Here is a 17,186-nt window from a genome sequence, read left to right on the forward strand (position 1 = left end):
CCTAGATCTGGCAAACTAAAAATCTCTATCCCTCCATCCTCAAGTTCACTAGGCCCTCCATCATATACCTTCCTCTTGTAGACCCTCCCTCTCAGTGGTCAGCTCAACTGTCAACTCCCTGAAGACCATAGCCAAGTGGGTCTTAGCCAGTATACATAATGCTTTCTGCCCTTCCCCTGTACTGCATAACCATGTTTATGCAGATAGATGAACCTAAAGATCACACAGCATCACATGCTACTAATGTAAAAATAAATTCTCAACCCAGGCCTCCTCATCGTGTTTTTACTTTATATGCAGAATGACTGTGTCTTTGTGTGCAAGTGGAATGAATGCTTGTTAGTGTTTGCCTGGATCTGAGTGCTTTTAATCTACTGACTCCTTGGAACAATGGTAAACAGGCCTATTGGCAGAAGGAAGTGGGCCCCACCTAACGAGAGCCTGTGGCTGGCCTAACTTCATTGTTTTCCAGGCCCAGGGCAAAGAGCAGCTGCTTTAGATCAGCCAAATGCATTGGCATTTTAATATAGAAATGCAGATTTCGTTGTAGGTGTTTCAGTTGAATGTTCGAGCTTGTTCACATTTGTTTCTAAGTTTAGCAGCTTTCTTCTTGTTGAGAATCTTCTAATTACTGAGGAAAAAAAACTGTCAGAAGACTCTGAGGGTAAAATTAAGCAACTGAGACCTTTTAAAGAAACTTTAAAAACAACATCCTTTGTTAAACTTACACTGCAGAAATCCTGGAAGCTGAACATTGAAAAGGGAGAGAAGCAAGCATTAATTCCTTCCGGACTCTCCAGCGTTTCAGTACTCCTCCGTGTGGCCCATTGGGTCACCTTGGCCAAGTAGCCTTGAGTGAGAAGCAGCACTCAGGCAGGCTGGTTCAGTGGAGTGAATCACAGAGTTCACTCACAGTGCCTGCTCATTCTGATGCAGGGAGAAATCGCCTGTCCGAAAGTTAGAACAAAGTAAATGGAGTAGTCAAGAGACAACAGTGATACATGTGAACAAACTAGCGTGACTGTGGCTAAACTCTGAGACAGCTGAGGAGAGGACTCCACTGACTTAACAGAGGGTGGGGGTGGGGTGGGGGCTGTACTGATGAACTGGGCGGATAGGGGAGTTGGAAATTAAGTGGGATCAAAGCAGATGAAACCCATAGAAGGTAAGGCTTGCAGAGACTAAAAGGCTGGTGTATTCCAACAATAGACGCTTACAAGTTATGTAAGTCCTACCTTGATATAAGAATAGAAAAATACTGCTACCAAAAAAGAAAGGAGAAGGAGGAGAAGAAAGGAAGAGAAGGAGAAGAAGAGGGAGAATGAAGGAGGAGAAGGAAGGAGAAGAAGGAGAATGAAGGAGAAGAAAGAGGAGGAGAAAGAAAGAAAATACAATCTTTCTTCTAATGTGGCCAGGAACTTAAAATATGCACTTGAAATCATTCTGCATCATCATGTTCTTAACATTATTTTCAGTGCGTTCCTCATACTGTGTTTGATACGTGATTAGTGGAATTCCCTTCTAAGCTGTTTCTGACCTGGATTAAAGCAAGGACCAAGGTGAACAATCGACACGTAATTACCACAGCTCTGCTCTCTTGAAGATCGGCATCTTACAAACCTCATCACGAGAGCGTACAGTGCCCAAGGGTGGCTTTACCTCCATGCTCTGATCTTTCCCTGACTCACAGTTGTGTTTTCCTTTATGAGGACTCTTGAGCCAGTGAGTGACGGACAGTTTTGGGTGTGCATTCCATTTCTAAGTATGCAGCTATGTGAGCAAGCGTGTTTGGGAGGCAGCGTGAGTCGTCGCGTTTGCTTGAAGCTTTTCGGAATCCTGGAAGAGCGTCAGGTGAAACTGCCAACACGTTCTCTGCTCTTCTAGTTTACTCTTAGCTTGAGTGACTCATGTGAATGTGAGTATGATTTTCTGACAGTTGAATTCTGGGCAGGTAAAATGCGTTCTCTGAAAATGTTGCATGTCCTTAAGGAATGGTCAGGACACCCCTTGTTTTGCATGTAATTCCCTGTCAGGACTTAATGTTTCAGTAGGCCTTCATGTCAAATGGTGCAGCATGTTACTGCCTTTCTTGACCGCGTTGAGGAACAGTTTTACATAATACAACAGCATAACTGTGGGTTAGTACAATGCTGAAATAATAAAGTCAGTGTGGGCTTACGTGTCTAATATACAAGGCGTTCGAAGTAATGTCTATAGAGTGATGGCTCTATAATGGTAAAGGGCATTTAAGTACTTGTCAGGGTTGCTGGGATCTGTCCCATAGCTCCATTCTCCATCTTCTTAGTTTTGACTCCTAATTTCCAGTTAAGAAAGCCCCTTAAAAGCTAATGCTTTACTACTACTACTACTACTACTACTACTACTACTACTACTACTACACACAAAGAGAGAAACAGACAGACGGACAGACAGACATCACATAGTAGGTTCCCTTCAAAGGGTTTACTTCTTCCCACAAGGATCACCTACTTAGAACCTCTCTGTCACCTCTTCCAATCCCAGACTGGTTACTCCTGTTGGGAGTGTTGGAGTGCAATAGGTAGGTCTCCCTTTGTGATGTTAATATGCAGCTTTGTTTAAGCTGTGTAGACTACTAGAGAAGTAGGTTGAACCCAGGATTGGGGTTCCATGTATGACCCTCACCCCTGCCTCGCACTAGCTGTCTAGTCGCCTCTGTAGCTTGCAAATGACGATGTCCCTGTGTTTTGTGTTCAGATTCCCCAAGTCGAGGACAGAAGGAACCCTGCTGAGCAACCAGCCATTCTTCCCATGGTGGATGACCCCCTAAAGCCAAAGGACCTTCCAGATTCCACAGTGGATGCCAAAACAGGCGAAAGTGACCGGCAGCCAAAAGAAAGCTTTTTTCAGTTTCTTGGGAACTTATTCAATATCTCAGGAAAGTCATCTCTTGGAGAGGTTAAGCAATCTTCTTTCAAAGATGACCAGGATAAACCTGAGAAAGACCCACAGACTCCCACAGGCCCTCCTGAGGAGGGGAGCCAAAGGGAGAAAGAGATCACCAGCTGCCCAGTGAGGACTCGGATACTTCCTGAGGACCAACGAGAGTCCAACTCCTCAGAACTCTCTGATGCCTTTTCTTTGGACACAACACAGGAGAGCGAACAGGAAACCACTGATACGCTGAAGTAAGTTTAAAATCAAATAAACAACAACCCTAAGTTTTTGGACCTAGCTTTGTGAGCCTAGGTGGTAATCCTTATTAACTGAAGGACTGCCAGAGCCTAACTTCCTTCCCTTCCCTTCCCCTTCCCCTTCCCCTTCCTTCCCCTTCCCCTTCTTCCCCTTCTTCCCCTTCTATCCCTTCCCCCCCTTCTTCCCCTTCTATCCCTTCCCCCCCTTCTTCCCCTTCTTCCCCTTCTTCCCCTCCTCCTTCTTCCCCTCCCTCCCCTTCTTCCCCTTCTTCCCCTTCTTCCCCTTCTTCCCCTTCTTCCCCTTCTTCCCCTTCTTCCCCTTCTTCCCCTCCCTCCCCTCCCTCCCCTTCTTCCCCTCCCTCCCCTTCTCCCCCTTCTTCCCCTTCTTCCCCTTCTTCCCCTTCTTCCCCTTGCCCTTCTTCCCCTTCCCCCTCTTCTTCCCCTTCTTCCCCTTCCCCTCTTCTTCCTCTTCCCCTCCCCCTTCTTCCCCTTCTTCCCCTTCTTCCCATTTCTTCCCCTTCTTCCTCTTCTTCCCCTTCTTCCCCTTCTTTTCCTTCTTCCTCTTCTTCCCCTTCTTCCCCTTCTTTTCCTTCTTCCTCTTCTTCCCCTTCTTCCCCTTGCCCTTCTTCCCCTTCCCCCTCTTCTTCCTCTTCCCCCTCTTCTTCCCCTTCTTCCCCTTCCCCCTCTTCTTCCTCTTCCCCTCCCCCTTCTTCCCCTTCCCCCTCTTCTTCCCCTTCTTTCCCTTCCCCTCCTTCCCCTTCTTCCCCTTCCTCTTCCCCTTCTTCCCCTTCTTTTTTCCTCTTCTTTTTCCTCCTCTTCCTCCTCTTCCTCCTCTTCCTCCTCTTCCTCCTCTTCCTCCTCCTCCTCCTCCTCCTCCTCCTCCTCCTCCTCCTCTTCCTCTTCCTCCTTCTTCTGGTGGAATCCAATTAAAGGGGTTAAAAATAAATCAATAAATCTGCCCTACCAGGAAACTAGGTTTATGAACCTCTTGCACAGCTCTAATAAAATGAAGGCTTGTTTGAACTTAAGGAGTCTTTCAGCACTTCTTTTTCTTTCTTTGATTAAAGAACAGGTATAAGCTTGTCTTTATACTGAAGTACAGTAGCCAGAGTGGTTTCCATCCCCTATGTTGCGTTACATACCTTAGACTTTTCCTTTCCTTCTTGATTAAGAATCTCCTTTGTTGGATGGAGAAATGCTTTAAGCATCTATCCAATTAAACAAAAGGGCTTCACTGAGGACTAGGGGCAGTCCCTGTGGCTTCGAGTTGGTTAATTTCTGTTACCATTTTTAAGGTTGTCACAATTCACAGTCATCATGAAAAGCCATATTGTCAAGAAGCTCCATTCCAAAAACAAAAACAAACAAACAAGAAAACCAGCACTGTTAGTTGTATTGTTTTCCTTTACCTAAACCAGTTAAAACACCTTTCCTAGGACGAGAGAGAATATGTTTAACTATCTGCTTTGAAAGGAAGGAAATGTTGCTTGAAAAGTAATTCAGTCATGTTTTTCCAAAGTCAGATATTAGATACATTTTTTTTAAAAGGCTGACTGTTATTTGAAGGCTGCTATAGTAGAATTTTTTTGATAAATGAAATATTTTTGGCTGAAATAGCAGGCATATTAAATGTATCCAGACGATAGCATAGCATTGCAAGGCTGAGTAAGCAATCATATGATAGAGTAATATGTCTGCTTTTGTAAATACTTGTATCTTACCTTATTCCTATTGTTTTGAAGATTATATACTGTTGAATATCGTAAGTTTCAGGTCACGTGTATAATTACGTGTATGAAATACTCTTTTCTCTGGGGAGCTTGTGAAATTTAAAACTTCTAGTTTTTATTTGTTTTTGTTTTTTGAGATGGGCTCTTTCTGTCATGTAGTCCTGGCTATCCTGGAACTCACTTTGTAGACCAGACTGGCCTCAAATTCAAGAGTTAGTCCTGCCTTTGATTCCCAAGTGCTGGGAGTATTTGTCACCATGCCCAGCTAAAGTCACATTTTTTTAAAAAGCAGATTTATCTTATTTAAAAATGAAAAAAAAATCAAGTGAATTTTATCATTATTCAGTTGTAGCGACTCAGCTGTAACCTATGAAGCAACCGTGTAGAAGCAGAGTGTGCTGGCTGACTACTCTTTCATGGCAGTATAGCTGCTCAGAACTGAAGCCACTGATTAGAATGCAGAAAGCCGAGCTTGCGGCTTTGATGCCCGGGGCTTTAAAAATGGCAGTCGCTTGACATAATGAACACACACTTGAGTTATAGATAATGTAGTAGTGTTTCCACCCAGGATGCTGCAGAAGCTTATCTGGCTAGGCTTCTAAACTGAGGCACTAAAGTCATTGTAGTTGAAATTAGGTAGGACGTCCTTACAATATAAAGTTATAACCGGGATTCCCCCTCTACAGAGTTATCCAAGGCATTTTTATATTTTTTTTTATGTTTTATTTTTATAGTAAGTTTATAATTATTGTGCAGGGTAAAATGCTTTGATATCTCGTTCAGACAGTGCTGATTCTAAGGTGTCTACTTTTGCTATATGCATGATTCTTGTCTATTAGTTCCCCATTCCTTGGCATCATGTACATTCCTTTGGTTACCCATTTCCTAAGAATTTGGGTCATATTTGAGGGGAAAGTTATAGTTTATTACTTATATTAAAACATATGTGTTGATAAGAGATTTGCCAGAAACACTAGCCTCCTCTGCTTTTCTCTTTTTTTATTTTATGTGTCTGAATTTTTGCCCGCGTGTCTATGCACTGTGCCTATGTAGTAACCTGTAGAGCTCAGAAGAGGGGGATTGGATACCTTGGAACCAGAATAGAAATGGCTGTGAGCTGCCACGTGGGGACTGGGAATTGAATGAGGGCCCCTCCCTGCAAGAACCACCAGAAGTCTTAATCACTCTGGCCTTTATTTGTGTCTTCTTAAATATTTTCTTACAAAGGCTGCTTTGTCCACTGTCAGACTCCATTTAATAACTTTTTGATCTAGTTTGAAATTCATGCAGCAGTTAAAGCTACCTCTGCTTTTCTCTCTGCATCCAGTTTGGTAAGTTTATGATAAACAGTAAAATAAATGAACGGAACAGACGTTTTTCTTGCCTTCACTTATGGCTTGGTACAATTTTAGGAACCAGAATTTATATGAGGTAAAAATAAACCAGTTCAGCTAAAATTTAAGATGTATGTAAGAGACATAAAATTTAAGTTGAATGCCGAAGTTTTATATGTGCTGTAGAAGAGGTACTTAACTTTAACACTGAGATAAATCTGGATTTCTTAACATTACTTTAAGAGTAAAAACGAACTTTTTTAAGGTATTGGAATACTAACTAGATCTTTTCTCCTTTTCATATGGACTCTATACTAATGTTTTTAGATTATGATAGATGTCATCTGAAGAAGTCACCTAAAACACAGAACCAGTTATCTCTACTGTTTATCTTCATATTCAGGGTCCTACATTTAAATATGGGTTCAGAGTTTACATGCTTTAGTATCACCCGTAAGAAAGAATCGAGACATTAGGGGCTAGAGAAATGACTCCATTTGAAACCATTTGCTGGTCTTAAAGAGGACTTAAGTTCAGTTCCCAGCACCCAGGTCAGGTAACTCACAACCATCTGTAATTCCAGTTCCAGAGGATGCCACCCTTGATGGCCATAGACAACTGCATTCATGGGGCACATATATTTAGATACACATGCATATACGTAAAATAAGAAGCAAATCATAAGCAAGATTTACTTAACATTAGAGTAATTATTAGCCACACAGGGCATTGCATAGATGCTATTGTGTGGATATTTTATAAACTATTGAAATGTGCAAAGATGGGGATGACCTACTTTGTCCCCTCAGATGATTAACAGAATTGTGGGGGAGAAACGTCTTAGCTCTTCATATCTTAATGGGGTAAATATTATGAGCTTGTGCCTTCGAAGATCAGAGACTAAATACCCTTCTTAGTAGAAGGGTCAGTTTTGTGGTGGAGGTAACGTATAAGACTAATTCTTATGGTTTAGCATTAAGGTCACTTTCCCCTTGATGGTAACATTAGGAAGCTAAGAATGGTGTTTATTTACAGAGGGCTACAAAGCAGCCAGGCATAAGTGTGAGCCTTTAGAGGTAGCTTCTTCACGGCCAGTTAGATGGGGGAGAACCTCATGAACTTCTGCTGCGGCTGGTTCTCCAGTCCTTCTAGAACTCCATTATGATGTCTGCTTTTGCCCAAGCAATTTAGTACTCATGAGTTGAATACTTGAAATACTTAATAGGAGAGACAGTTGCTAGGAATTCTCATTGATTGGGTCAATGTGTACTCAGTATTAACTGTGAATTACCCATCTTACCAGAGTTTTTCTGTAAAAGTTCTTCAATTCACACGTTAAGAAGTAGCCATTCAAATTTGCGTATAACATTAAAGGAGTAGATGATACTCTGGGGAAATCATTGATGTGTGAGTTTAATGGTACTAATCAGGAGCCCAGTCAGTGTCCTCCGGTAGAGGTAGAGGAGGGTATATGGGAGGTTCAAACAAGAGCCTAAGTCTTGGTTTGTCACTTCATGGTCTTTCTGTTACCGACAGTTAGAATTATGCCTTGAGATAAGGAGGAGCTCAAACATCAATGCAGACTCGATAATGACAGGATGTTTCTTAGATCTTTACTAATTTTAATGAAACCAGTAAATGTGAACCAAAGATTCCCAGAATTTTCTCCGAAACTTATTATATGAGGCATGGCATTTGAAGGATCTGCTTCACAATTGCTGGTTTACTGTTATTAATTCAGTTGCCTGATACCCATACCGTCTCTTCACAGAACAGACACGGCCGGTAAGCCCGAGAAGCCCTCAGTGACATATGCAACATACCGAGGCCCTACACAAATCAGGAAGTATTTGAAGAAACAGCCTGGGTCGGAAACTGTGAATCACTTAAACCGAGAGGATGGAAACTCTGACTCAAGTACCCAGGCACGCACTGGCTCTAGAAGCATACCGGACACTGTGACGGTCCCGCTGTCCACAGCCAGCAAAGACGTGACCACAAAAGGACACTTGCTTGGAGGTCCATTGGAAGTCTCTGGTTATAGCCAAACAAATACCAACATAGAAAACGATCTGGAAAGCCCCCCAGAACTGCAGAAAATTGCCTCATCTAAGTATATTTTAAATAAAAATAGCCTTGGAGACCCCAGCAGCAGTTGGGCCTCCCCTTCTTCCGTGTCTAACCCCAGCTATGTTGTTGGGGAACCTGACTCACAGATGGAGAGGAGTTTAGTATGTTCGTCAGTGTTTAGAGGAAGTAAAAGTAGCCAAGGCCCTTGTCCAGAATTTCAGAGAAAAACGGCAACCGAAAATACACTGAGAGTAAACAGCTCTGCCGTAAGTGATGGGCTGCCGTCAGTGCCGGCAGAGGAGCGCGTTCAGCCGCAGAGGCCCGCTGTTTCGGATTTCTCTTGTAGTAAATCTGATGGGAGTGACACTACCAAAATGGAAAGTACAAATTTGTCAAGTCCGAATAAATCAATTAGGCATGAAGATGTACGGTTGCCAGAGAGTAAGTGTTGTGACAAGCCAGCAGTAGATAACCCATCGAGGCAGGATGTCAATCACACCCGAGTTACCACTCTCCGGGGACATGCTGTGACAGACTCGGGACTTGTAAATGAAGGAAAGAAGCTACCTGCCCAAGACAAACAGAAAAATGTGCTTTCAGAAGTCTTGAGAGAAACAGAATGTGCCTCAGGGAGCGAGCCCACAACTTATAGTCATGTAAGAGCTCCAGAAGTCAGAATTGAGTCCTTACCCAAAGAAACTGAGCTGCCGTGTGACACAGAAACAGAAAAGCTTGGTGTGGAACCACATGTCCAAACTCCTCCTCAGGAGATGGGAGAAACTCAAGAGGACCCTGGGTCTGTGAAGTCTGTCAGTGACTCAGTGGGTATAGCATGCACAGAAAGTGAAACAGCGCATGAACTAAAATCTGAATCTAACAGGAATCCTATTTCTGATTCTCCTTGTCTTCTAGAGCCTCTTCAGCAAGGCGAAGTTTTCTCCGAGGCTGAGACACCTCTTAACCTTGACTGTAAAACTTCTGATTGCAGTGCCTCGCCTCCTACCTCCGCTTCTAGAACAGACAGGCTTGGCCAGTTGGGTTTCCCTGGTTTAAAGGGTGAGAGATCTACGTCCAGTAGAACTGGACAGGGCAATGTTTGTTCTCATCCTAATGAGTGTAGAGAAGCTGTGGGAGCTCATTCTGTGGCAGCAGACAGGGAGAACCCACGTGCCCCTCGCCAACTTCGACAAGCATCTGCCATCGTTGATTCTAAGGACATTCTTCGTGATGGTGAAAAATGCCAATTCCCTTCAGGTCCTGAAACCCCTGGCACTCACTCGGCTGGGTTAGGCCTCTTAAACTTTGAGCCCGGAGACCTCTCTGAGAATCTCAATTCTGTTCCATCTCACAGTCCTAAGAAAGCAGCGTTGGTGTCCTCAAGTGCTAAGGCTAGTAGGAGCCCTGTAGAGAAGTCTGATTCTCTTCCCTTGGAAACCCAAACTGCTAAAATGTTAGGAAACCTAGAGGTTTGTGATCAAAGCAGCTTTCTTGTTGAGTTGAGTTCTGGAAGAGGAAAAACCTTGTCTGTGCCCCCTGTTTCTCAGGCAGAACCCAGAGATGTTTCTCAGTGCGACATTTCCTCCTCTCAAGGAACAGCTGCGGAAAAGCTATCAGAGACTGTTTTATCGGAGTTGAATTACCTAGGTATGGAGAAGGACAAAGACGCTCAACCAGTGGATCACAGAGAGAGTAAAGAGTTGTGTTGCAGTGGTGGTTTTAAAGAGAATCACCAGACTGGGATTCCCCCTGCCTCTAAACATCAAAGTGTACAAGAAACAGAGATAAACACCCTAGGTACCACTGCTTCTATTCTCAGAAGTAGGCTGCCTGGGATTAATCTTGCTCCAGAGGAGGAATCCACAAGGCACATGGCACAGAACTGTAAAGCTAGCACTAGCCTACTCAGTCCATCTTTTGCTGTGTGTGGGACTAAAAAGAGTTCTAGCATCTCTGAAATGGAAGAACTGCGTTTAGACAATATTTCTCCAAAATTCCAAGAAACTGACAACACACAAGTATATACATCTTTTCTGGGTTCTGATGGCCGTTTGGAGAAAAACGTGTTAGCGCCTGAGGTCTCCAGCTCACTGAATGTGCCTTCTCTCCCGGGGTTAGAAGGGGAAGACTCCTCACATGGAGACAACTCTTACTTCCAGAGTGCTGGCACTGGTTCCACATCTCCCTCTTGTCACTCTAAAGGAGATAGCACAGATGTAAATTCACATGATCTCCCAAGTAACTTTGAGTCTTTAAAAGTGAATGTAAATCTCACAGGTGAAGGTGCTTCTGTTACTGACCCACTGGGCCATAATAGCTTTTATTTGGCATTAGACATACCTAACCCAAAAGAGACAGACATGACCTCCATTCAGGGAGGTTTGGGCACTCATACTAGGAAGGCATCTCTTGATTCCCCAACCACTGCCTACTTTGACAATCCCATGAAAGCAGAGACCGGAACAGTTGCTGGGGCACCAGTGTCAGTTAACCGATCATGCCAGCAGTGTTCTGAGGCATCTGCTGACCAGACAGAAGCAAGGAGAAGAGCACATGACCCACTTTTACTCAGAAGTAGTTTACTCGCAAAAGCTGATACGTTGACTGAGGAGATTTTAAGTTCTATCAGAGAAGAACTAAAATCCAAACACACAGTTGGTTCCTGCCAGGAGCATCTAGCCCAAGATGATATAATGAATCCAGGTACTGTGAAAGAAGCTATCCCATCAGAAGTGGTGTTAGCAGGGATCCAACTGAAAGAGAGTTTGGACGAGAAAGGTGTGGACAATATGTCAGAAGTCAAAGAGGAAGAACAGACCAGTGTTTCATCTGTGGTTAGTGAAACAAGTCTCCTTTTTGATCTTGATAGAGTGCATAGCTCTTATTTGTTAGAAGAACAGGCCAAGGAATTAGTCAATGAAGTTACTTATGCAGTCCAAGAAAATTTGTTAAATGATGCTTTTGATGAGATTGAAAATACCTGGGTTTCTGAACCTCAGGCTGACCCTTCAAATATCTGGAACAGCAATGGCGGTGATGAACCACATGCTCTAGTTAGGGAGTTCTTGGTAGCAGAACAGACAGTAAATCAAAGCACATGTGAAATTAGTGAAAATGAAGTATTAAGTAAATTCTCCTCCGTAAGTCACTTACTTAGTGGCACAGAATCCGTTAAAGGAAGAGAAATTGTTCCCTATCAAGAGTCCCCAGGTTTTGGAAGTGGGGCTGGACAGTCTGTCAGTAGGAAGTTGCAGAGATCAGAGACAGTTGTGCAAGCTGAAGGCATGCCCCCTACGTCCTTAGAGGGTAAAGTGAGGCCGCGTTTGTTTGTCAGTGAGGACTATAGAAAGGCAGCAGAAACAGAGTGTGTGGATAATCACAAGATGGCAACAGAAGAGACTAGAACTCTTGTACTAAATTTCAACTTGCCTCTTGCAAACGATGACATCCATGCACCGGGAACCTCCAAAAGCAGTTTCTCTGATAGCCTCGTATGCATATCTGAGAAAAGCTTGCCGTGGCACAATAAGAGCATGCCCCTTGTAATGTCAGATTTAGGGAAAGCATACAAAATCGATAACGAAGTGAATGTAGGGAAAATGGTGGCCCTACCTTCCATGTTGGAAACAGGAAAAACGAATAAAAGGGACGCCGAACTGAATATTAGGAAACACGAAGCAGCCCCTCTTATGCCACACAGGGAAAAAACGTGCAAAATGGATGCTGAGCTGAACATCATGAAAGCCGAGCCAGAGGTTAACATGTTCACGAGAGGAGGCGTCTACCAAATGGATGCTCAGATGCATGTTGAAAAACCCGAGGACTTGCCTGTCACTTTGGGAATGGAAAAGGCTTACAAGATGGATAGCGAGGGGGACATTGGCAAAGCAGACGTCATGCCCGTTATGTCAGAACTGAAGGCTCTCCATCTAAAAGACGCTGAGGGAGACATTGCAAAGACTGAGGTGGCGCCCATTTCAATCGAGATGGAAAGTTTTTACCAAAAACACGCTGAAGGGGATGTTGGCAAGACGGGGGTCGCATCTGTGATGTCAGACGTGGACATTTTCTACCAAAAGGATGTTGTGGGGATTTCTCCAAAGGCCGAAGTGACAACTGTTACCTTAGGAATGGAAGACACTTACCAGAAGGAGGAAGAAAGTGATGTTGCAAAGACCGATGTGACAGGCATGGTGCCCGCTGAACTAGAAATGGAAGATACTTATCCAAAGGGCTCTGAAGGAGATACTGACAGTACTGAGGGGAAGCCTATAAGACTAGAAGTCATAAATATTTATCAAAAATACAGTGACAGAGTTACCGGAAAGATGGGGAGACCCATGTCTCCTCTAAGGGATGCTGAGGATGTCCTAGGAAATTCTGAAACAGTCCCATTTGTGTTAGATGTGAAGGAAACGTACCAGGAGACAGTACATTCTCCGTTGGACATCTTGGAAAAGAGGGTTCAAAGAGACACTGAAGAGACAAATGGAACTGAGCCTGTGCCTTCTGAAATAAACATGGAAGTAATGGCTCCAGAAGATTCCAGTGGCAGCATCAAGAACCCTGAAGTTGGTACAGAGGTAGCCATCGAGAGCACCAATAGAACAACACCAGAGGTGACCATTACCCGAATGGAGGCCATGGGTCCTGTCTATGAAAGTGAAATGGGTCCTCAGGAGTACATGGAGAAGAGCATTGGAGAACTAGAAGAGCTGTCCAGTGAAGTAAAAGAAGGCTTGATCTTGCATGGTGACAGGCTTGCTTCACATTTCAGGGGCTATGAGTCACCTACGCTAAGTAGGGATTATGAGGGCTACCCAGCCTTAGCAATGCCAGATTTTCAAGAAGAGGACACAGTAGTAAGGCTCAACAAAATAATGTCTGTTCCTGCAGTAGATGACAAGAGGAGGGATATGGATTATAGAGGAGAAAAGGAAGAGTCCGATTTAGCCTTTGTGTCTCAAGATGAGCAAGACAGTTCTTCCTTTACTATATTGTATGAGGAGCCCCTTCAAGAGGAGGACAAGAAAATCTCTGCAGAAGTACGAGGAACACGGTCTCTCTTGTTTCCTGACACCTCCTCCAGTGGCATGCCTGGCCTGGCATGCGAAAGGTCTGAGAGCAGAACTGACCTGGTCCATCATTTTGAAAAAGAAGGTAAACTAGCGGAGGCATTCGATGGAGACAATTCAGAGATGTTCTTATCGGTGGAAGCCAAGAGGTACAAAATCTATCCCTTAGCCCTGAGTCCCATTTATGAGGATGACAGTTCACAGGAGGACGTTCTATCCAATGAGGTCTCGCCTGGTCACCATGGCTCCACCAAGTCAAGGGAGAGCGCAAACCAGCCCTCATCCGTCTTATCCCTCCTACAGTCAGTATCAGAGCGCTTACAGAGAAACTTTGATGGAGATGATGGAGATGACAGACAGGTGGCTGAGGAAGAGGAGGAGGAAGCAGCAGTAGCAGCAGCTTCAGGTAAAGGTTTGAGAACTGAAAGGAGGGAACGTGTTACCTTCCACTTGCCGGATCCTTCCATCACCTTTTACCCCGACGATGATCAGGAAAGCGCTGGAATTTCCAAGTCTTATGTAGAGTTCAGTGAACCCACAACCTCCAGTCTGCAGCATAGCCTGTGGCCAGAGAAGGTGCCCTTTCTGCAAAAATCCGATCTGACTTCTAAGTTGCATTCTTCTTTGAAGAGTGCCTATCATCAGTACTTGCAGACTTCCCGGACTCACTCCTCCGAGACAGGGACCAGATTTGGTGGCACCCTTCAGGAGCCGGTGTCCAAGCATTTCCGCGTGCAGGACCACGCAGGCAGACTGAGTGCATACATGGAGGTAAGTTCTGTGATCATGAACCAGCGGAACAGAGCTCTAGGCAGAGCAAGTCTCCGAAGGCTCCATGAGAAAAAAAACCCGTGTTTTTCTTGAAAGGCCAAGACAGGAGAATTGCAAGTTCTAAGCCAGCCTGGTTAACTTAGTGGCACACTGTGTCAAAAGAAAATAAATAAAAGGGATGTCGTGTAAATCAGTAGTAGAGTGGGCACCTGGGATGGGGGCCCAGGTTCAGTTCAGAGGCACACATAGACACACGCAAGTGTGTGCACACTTACAGACGCGCACACACACACACACACACACACACACACACACACCCCTCTGAGGTATAAATTTTGTTTCTTAAAACTTGAGGATTAGTTTTCGAAGTATAGCATGTGCTTTAGTTATTGGCTCACAACCGGAAAGCAAGATCGTTCAGTCAGAATTGTAAAGGCTCCGCTGTAGAAACGAGTGAGCTCAACACCTTTGGTTAACATTTTCACCGTCAAGGGAGCGGTAATTTACCGACTTCCTCAAGTTACAGTGTGTGGTGAAGTTGCTGCTTCCCGCTTAGCTTATCTATCTCTTGAAATTTTAAGTGCGGTAACATTTTTACCTCTTGGCTTATTATGCATGCCCTCTTCTGGGAGTTGCTTCACACAAAGCAGGGTGTGCAGAGCAAGCCCACCGTGAAAACCAAAAAGGCACATCAACATTGAAAAAGCGATTTTAATTTCAGCTACTCTGTTTCCTTGGCTTAGAAATACACAAATGTCTAACATGGAGCTTTCTTTGTGGGCATTGCCAGTGTTCTGGAACTTCCTAGAGAATCTTCCTTCGTCTACCTCGATCTTGAACAGCTTTAGTAACACGATTGTAGTTGAATACTAAGCAGTTACCCTAAATGCCAAGATGGTTTTAAAATAAATAATGGCATACATGAAATGATGGTTTTCTGGTCTCCACTACTCACCCAATCCAGCAGTCACTCTTCCCCAATAGAAAACCTGGGTTCTGGGTTGCCCGTGTCCTCTCCCCACGCCTGACTGAGTTCCCTGGTTCCAGCCCGAGGAACTATTAGAGGGGCTCTCTTTTTGAAATATTTCCTCCATCGTTACTTACTCCAACCCATTTGTTCCAGTTTTTCACTTTAAAATCCCATTCTTTTAAGTTCTCTTACTGCCACTCATCCCAGGAAGCCCTTTGTGATACCCTCCGTCCCACAGCTTCCCCTCCCTGCTGGTGCCTAGTCTACATTTTCAACTATTATCGGAGCGTGGTCATCTGTTTACCCCTTCCACACCGTGCACTCTGGAAGGCAGGGCCATTGTGTTACTTTCTTCTATACTTAGTTTGGTTGCTTTAGTCTGTAGAAGGATGTAGACATGGCATGGTTAGCTAGAAAATGTGGGATGAATGGGCTTATGAAGAATGTGAACACACACACACACACACATATGTATGTATATACATATGTGCATGTGCACGCGCACACACACATATACACAAAATATATGTATATTCTTTTTACCCAGTTATCTCTTAGTTCTTCCACTTTTATTATTTCAGAATGTTGACAGACTCACTCTAAGATGTAATCCAAGGCCCGGCAAGGTAAGCATCATGTTTTCTTGTGGACTACTGCAAATGCTTGATAATGTTGGTGACTTGTAGGCGTATGGAATTGAAGACAAATGCTTCAACTGACTTAAACAGTGGGGGTATTTTTATTTCTACTTTCCCACTTAAGCACTTATCATTGGCAGTAATTGCTTCCAACATTTGCCTTCCTCAGGCAGGGAATTTTATTGTCTATGTTGTATGACATTTTGAACTGTTCTATGCAGTATTAGAATTAGTCATGACGGCCACGTGCTTATTGTATGTTACAGATGATTATCTATGATCTCCATGGAAGTAAATATAAACAAGAAGTCTACTGTAATATCCCTGATGCCACAGCATGGTCTTTCCCGAATGGGGCACTGATAAAAGTTGTAAGGGGCTGGTAAGAACCCTTCTGACATGTTATAACCTGTTATTTATGATTACTCGTGTCGTCTCCTGTTTGTGCTCTTTGTAGCTTTTATTGAAGTCATGTCCGCTCTCCTCATCGTACGAGGACCTTTGAAATGCTCTTACTGTTTTGTAACATGTTCTTCTTGTTCACTGTGACACACTATATAGGCTGGTTTTAAAGTGCTTGATGCCGGCAGTGCTTGGCAAGATGTAATGTATACCATCAGGGTCAGTTTCACGATTGTAGTATTATCAAGATAGATTTGCAAGTCCCCTTGAGTGACACATGGCTTTGAAAAACAAGTTCAGAGTTGTGGGACACTATGGAATGTGAAGGCCCCATGGGGTCGTTTGCACAGCACGCACACTCAACAGTGGAGGAATTCCTAGTATGGTCTAAAAATGAGGGGAAACCTCCTTTGTTATTACAGCCACTGCTGGACATACTGGAGCCGGAGTTTTCGGGTCCAGTGTTTAGGTTAGCCTGGGCCAGTAAACAGCGTGGTGTAGTGTTGTCTTCATGAAGAAACACAAATTCTTGTCTGTAGTACGCAACGTTAGAAAAATGAAGGCAGAAACATAACTTAGAGTCCTTAAATTATCTTTATATAAATGTATGCTTTGTGTATGTGGCATATTATAAAGCATATGTGTACATAGATACATATCCAGGTCTCTACTGTGGTACAATGTTTAATATTTTAAAATTTATTTAATATTTTTCAAATATTTTTCAGTTTATGTGTATGAGTCTTTTGCCTACCTATATGTGGTAACATGCTTCAAAGTCTAGCATTTTAAACTTTATATAAACTGGAGAGAGAGAGAGAGAGAGAGAGAGAGAGAGAGAGAGAGAGAGAGAGAGCGAGCGATCAGTGGTTAACAGCACAGACTGCACTTCCAGAGGTCCTGAGTTCAAATCCCAGCAACCACATGGTGGCTTATAGCCATCTGTAATGGGATCTGATGCCCTCTTCTGGTGTGTCTAAGGACAATAACATTGTACTCACATACATTAAATAAATTTTATATAAA

At 43.7% G+C, this 17,186-nt stretch overlaps 1 protein-coding gene across 1 annotated transcript in view; it reads left to right on the top strand.

Annotated features, from left to right (window-relative positions):
• The window catches only part of Crybg3 (crystallin beta-gamma domain containing 3), a 112,564-nt gene that overhangs the window by 38,330 nt on the left and 57,048 nt on the right, over positions 1-17,186 (top strand). The window contains exons 3-6 of the mRNA XM_213639.11: positions 2,737-3,167; positions 8,009-14,150; positions 15,702-15,746; positions 16,025-16,140. Of these exons, the coding sequence (XP_213639.6) occupies positions 2,737-3,167; positions 8,009-14,150; positions 15,702-15,746; positions 16,025-16,140 (6,734 nt within the window). The remainder of the gene's footprint in view (positions 1-2,736; positions 3,168-8,008; positions 14,151-15,701; positions 15,747-16,024; positions 16,141-17,186) is intronic.

Source organism: Rattus norvegicus, chromosome 11 (genome assembly GCF_036323735.1).
Source record: "Rattus norvegicus strain BN/NHsdMcwi chromosome 11, GRCr8, whole genome shotgun sequence".
NCBI classification, from domain to species: domain Eukaryota; kingdom Metazoa; phylum Chordata; class Mammalia; order Rodentia; family Muridae; genus Rattus; species Rattus norvegicus.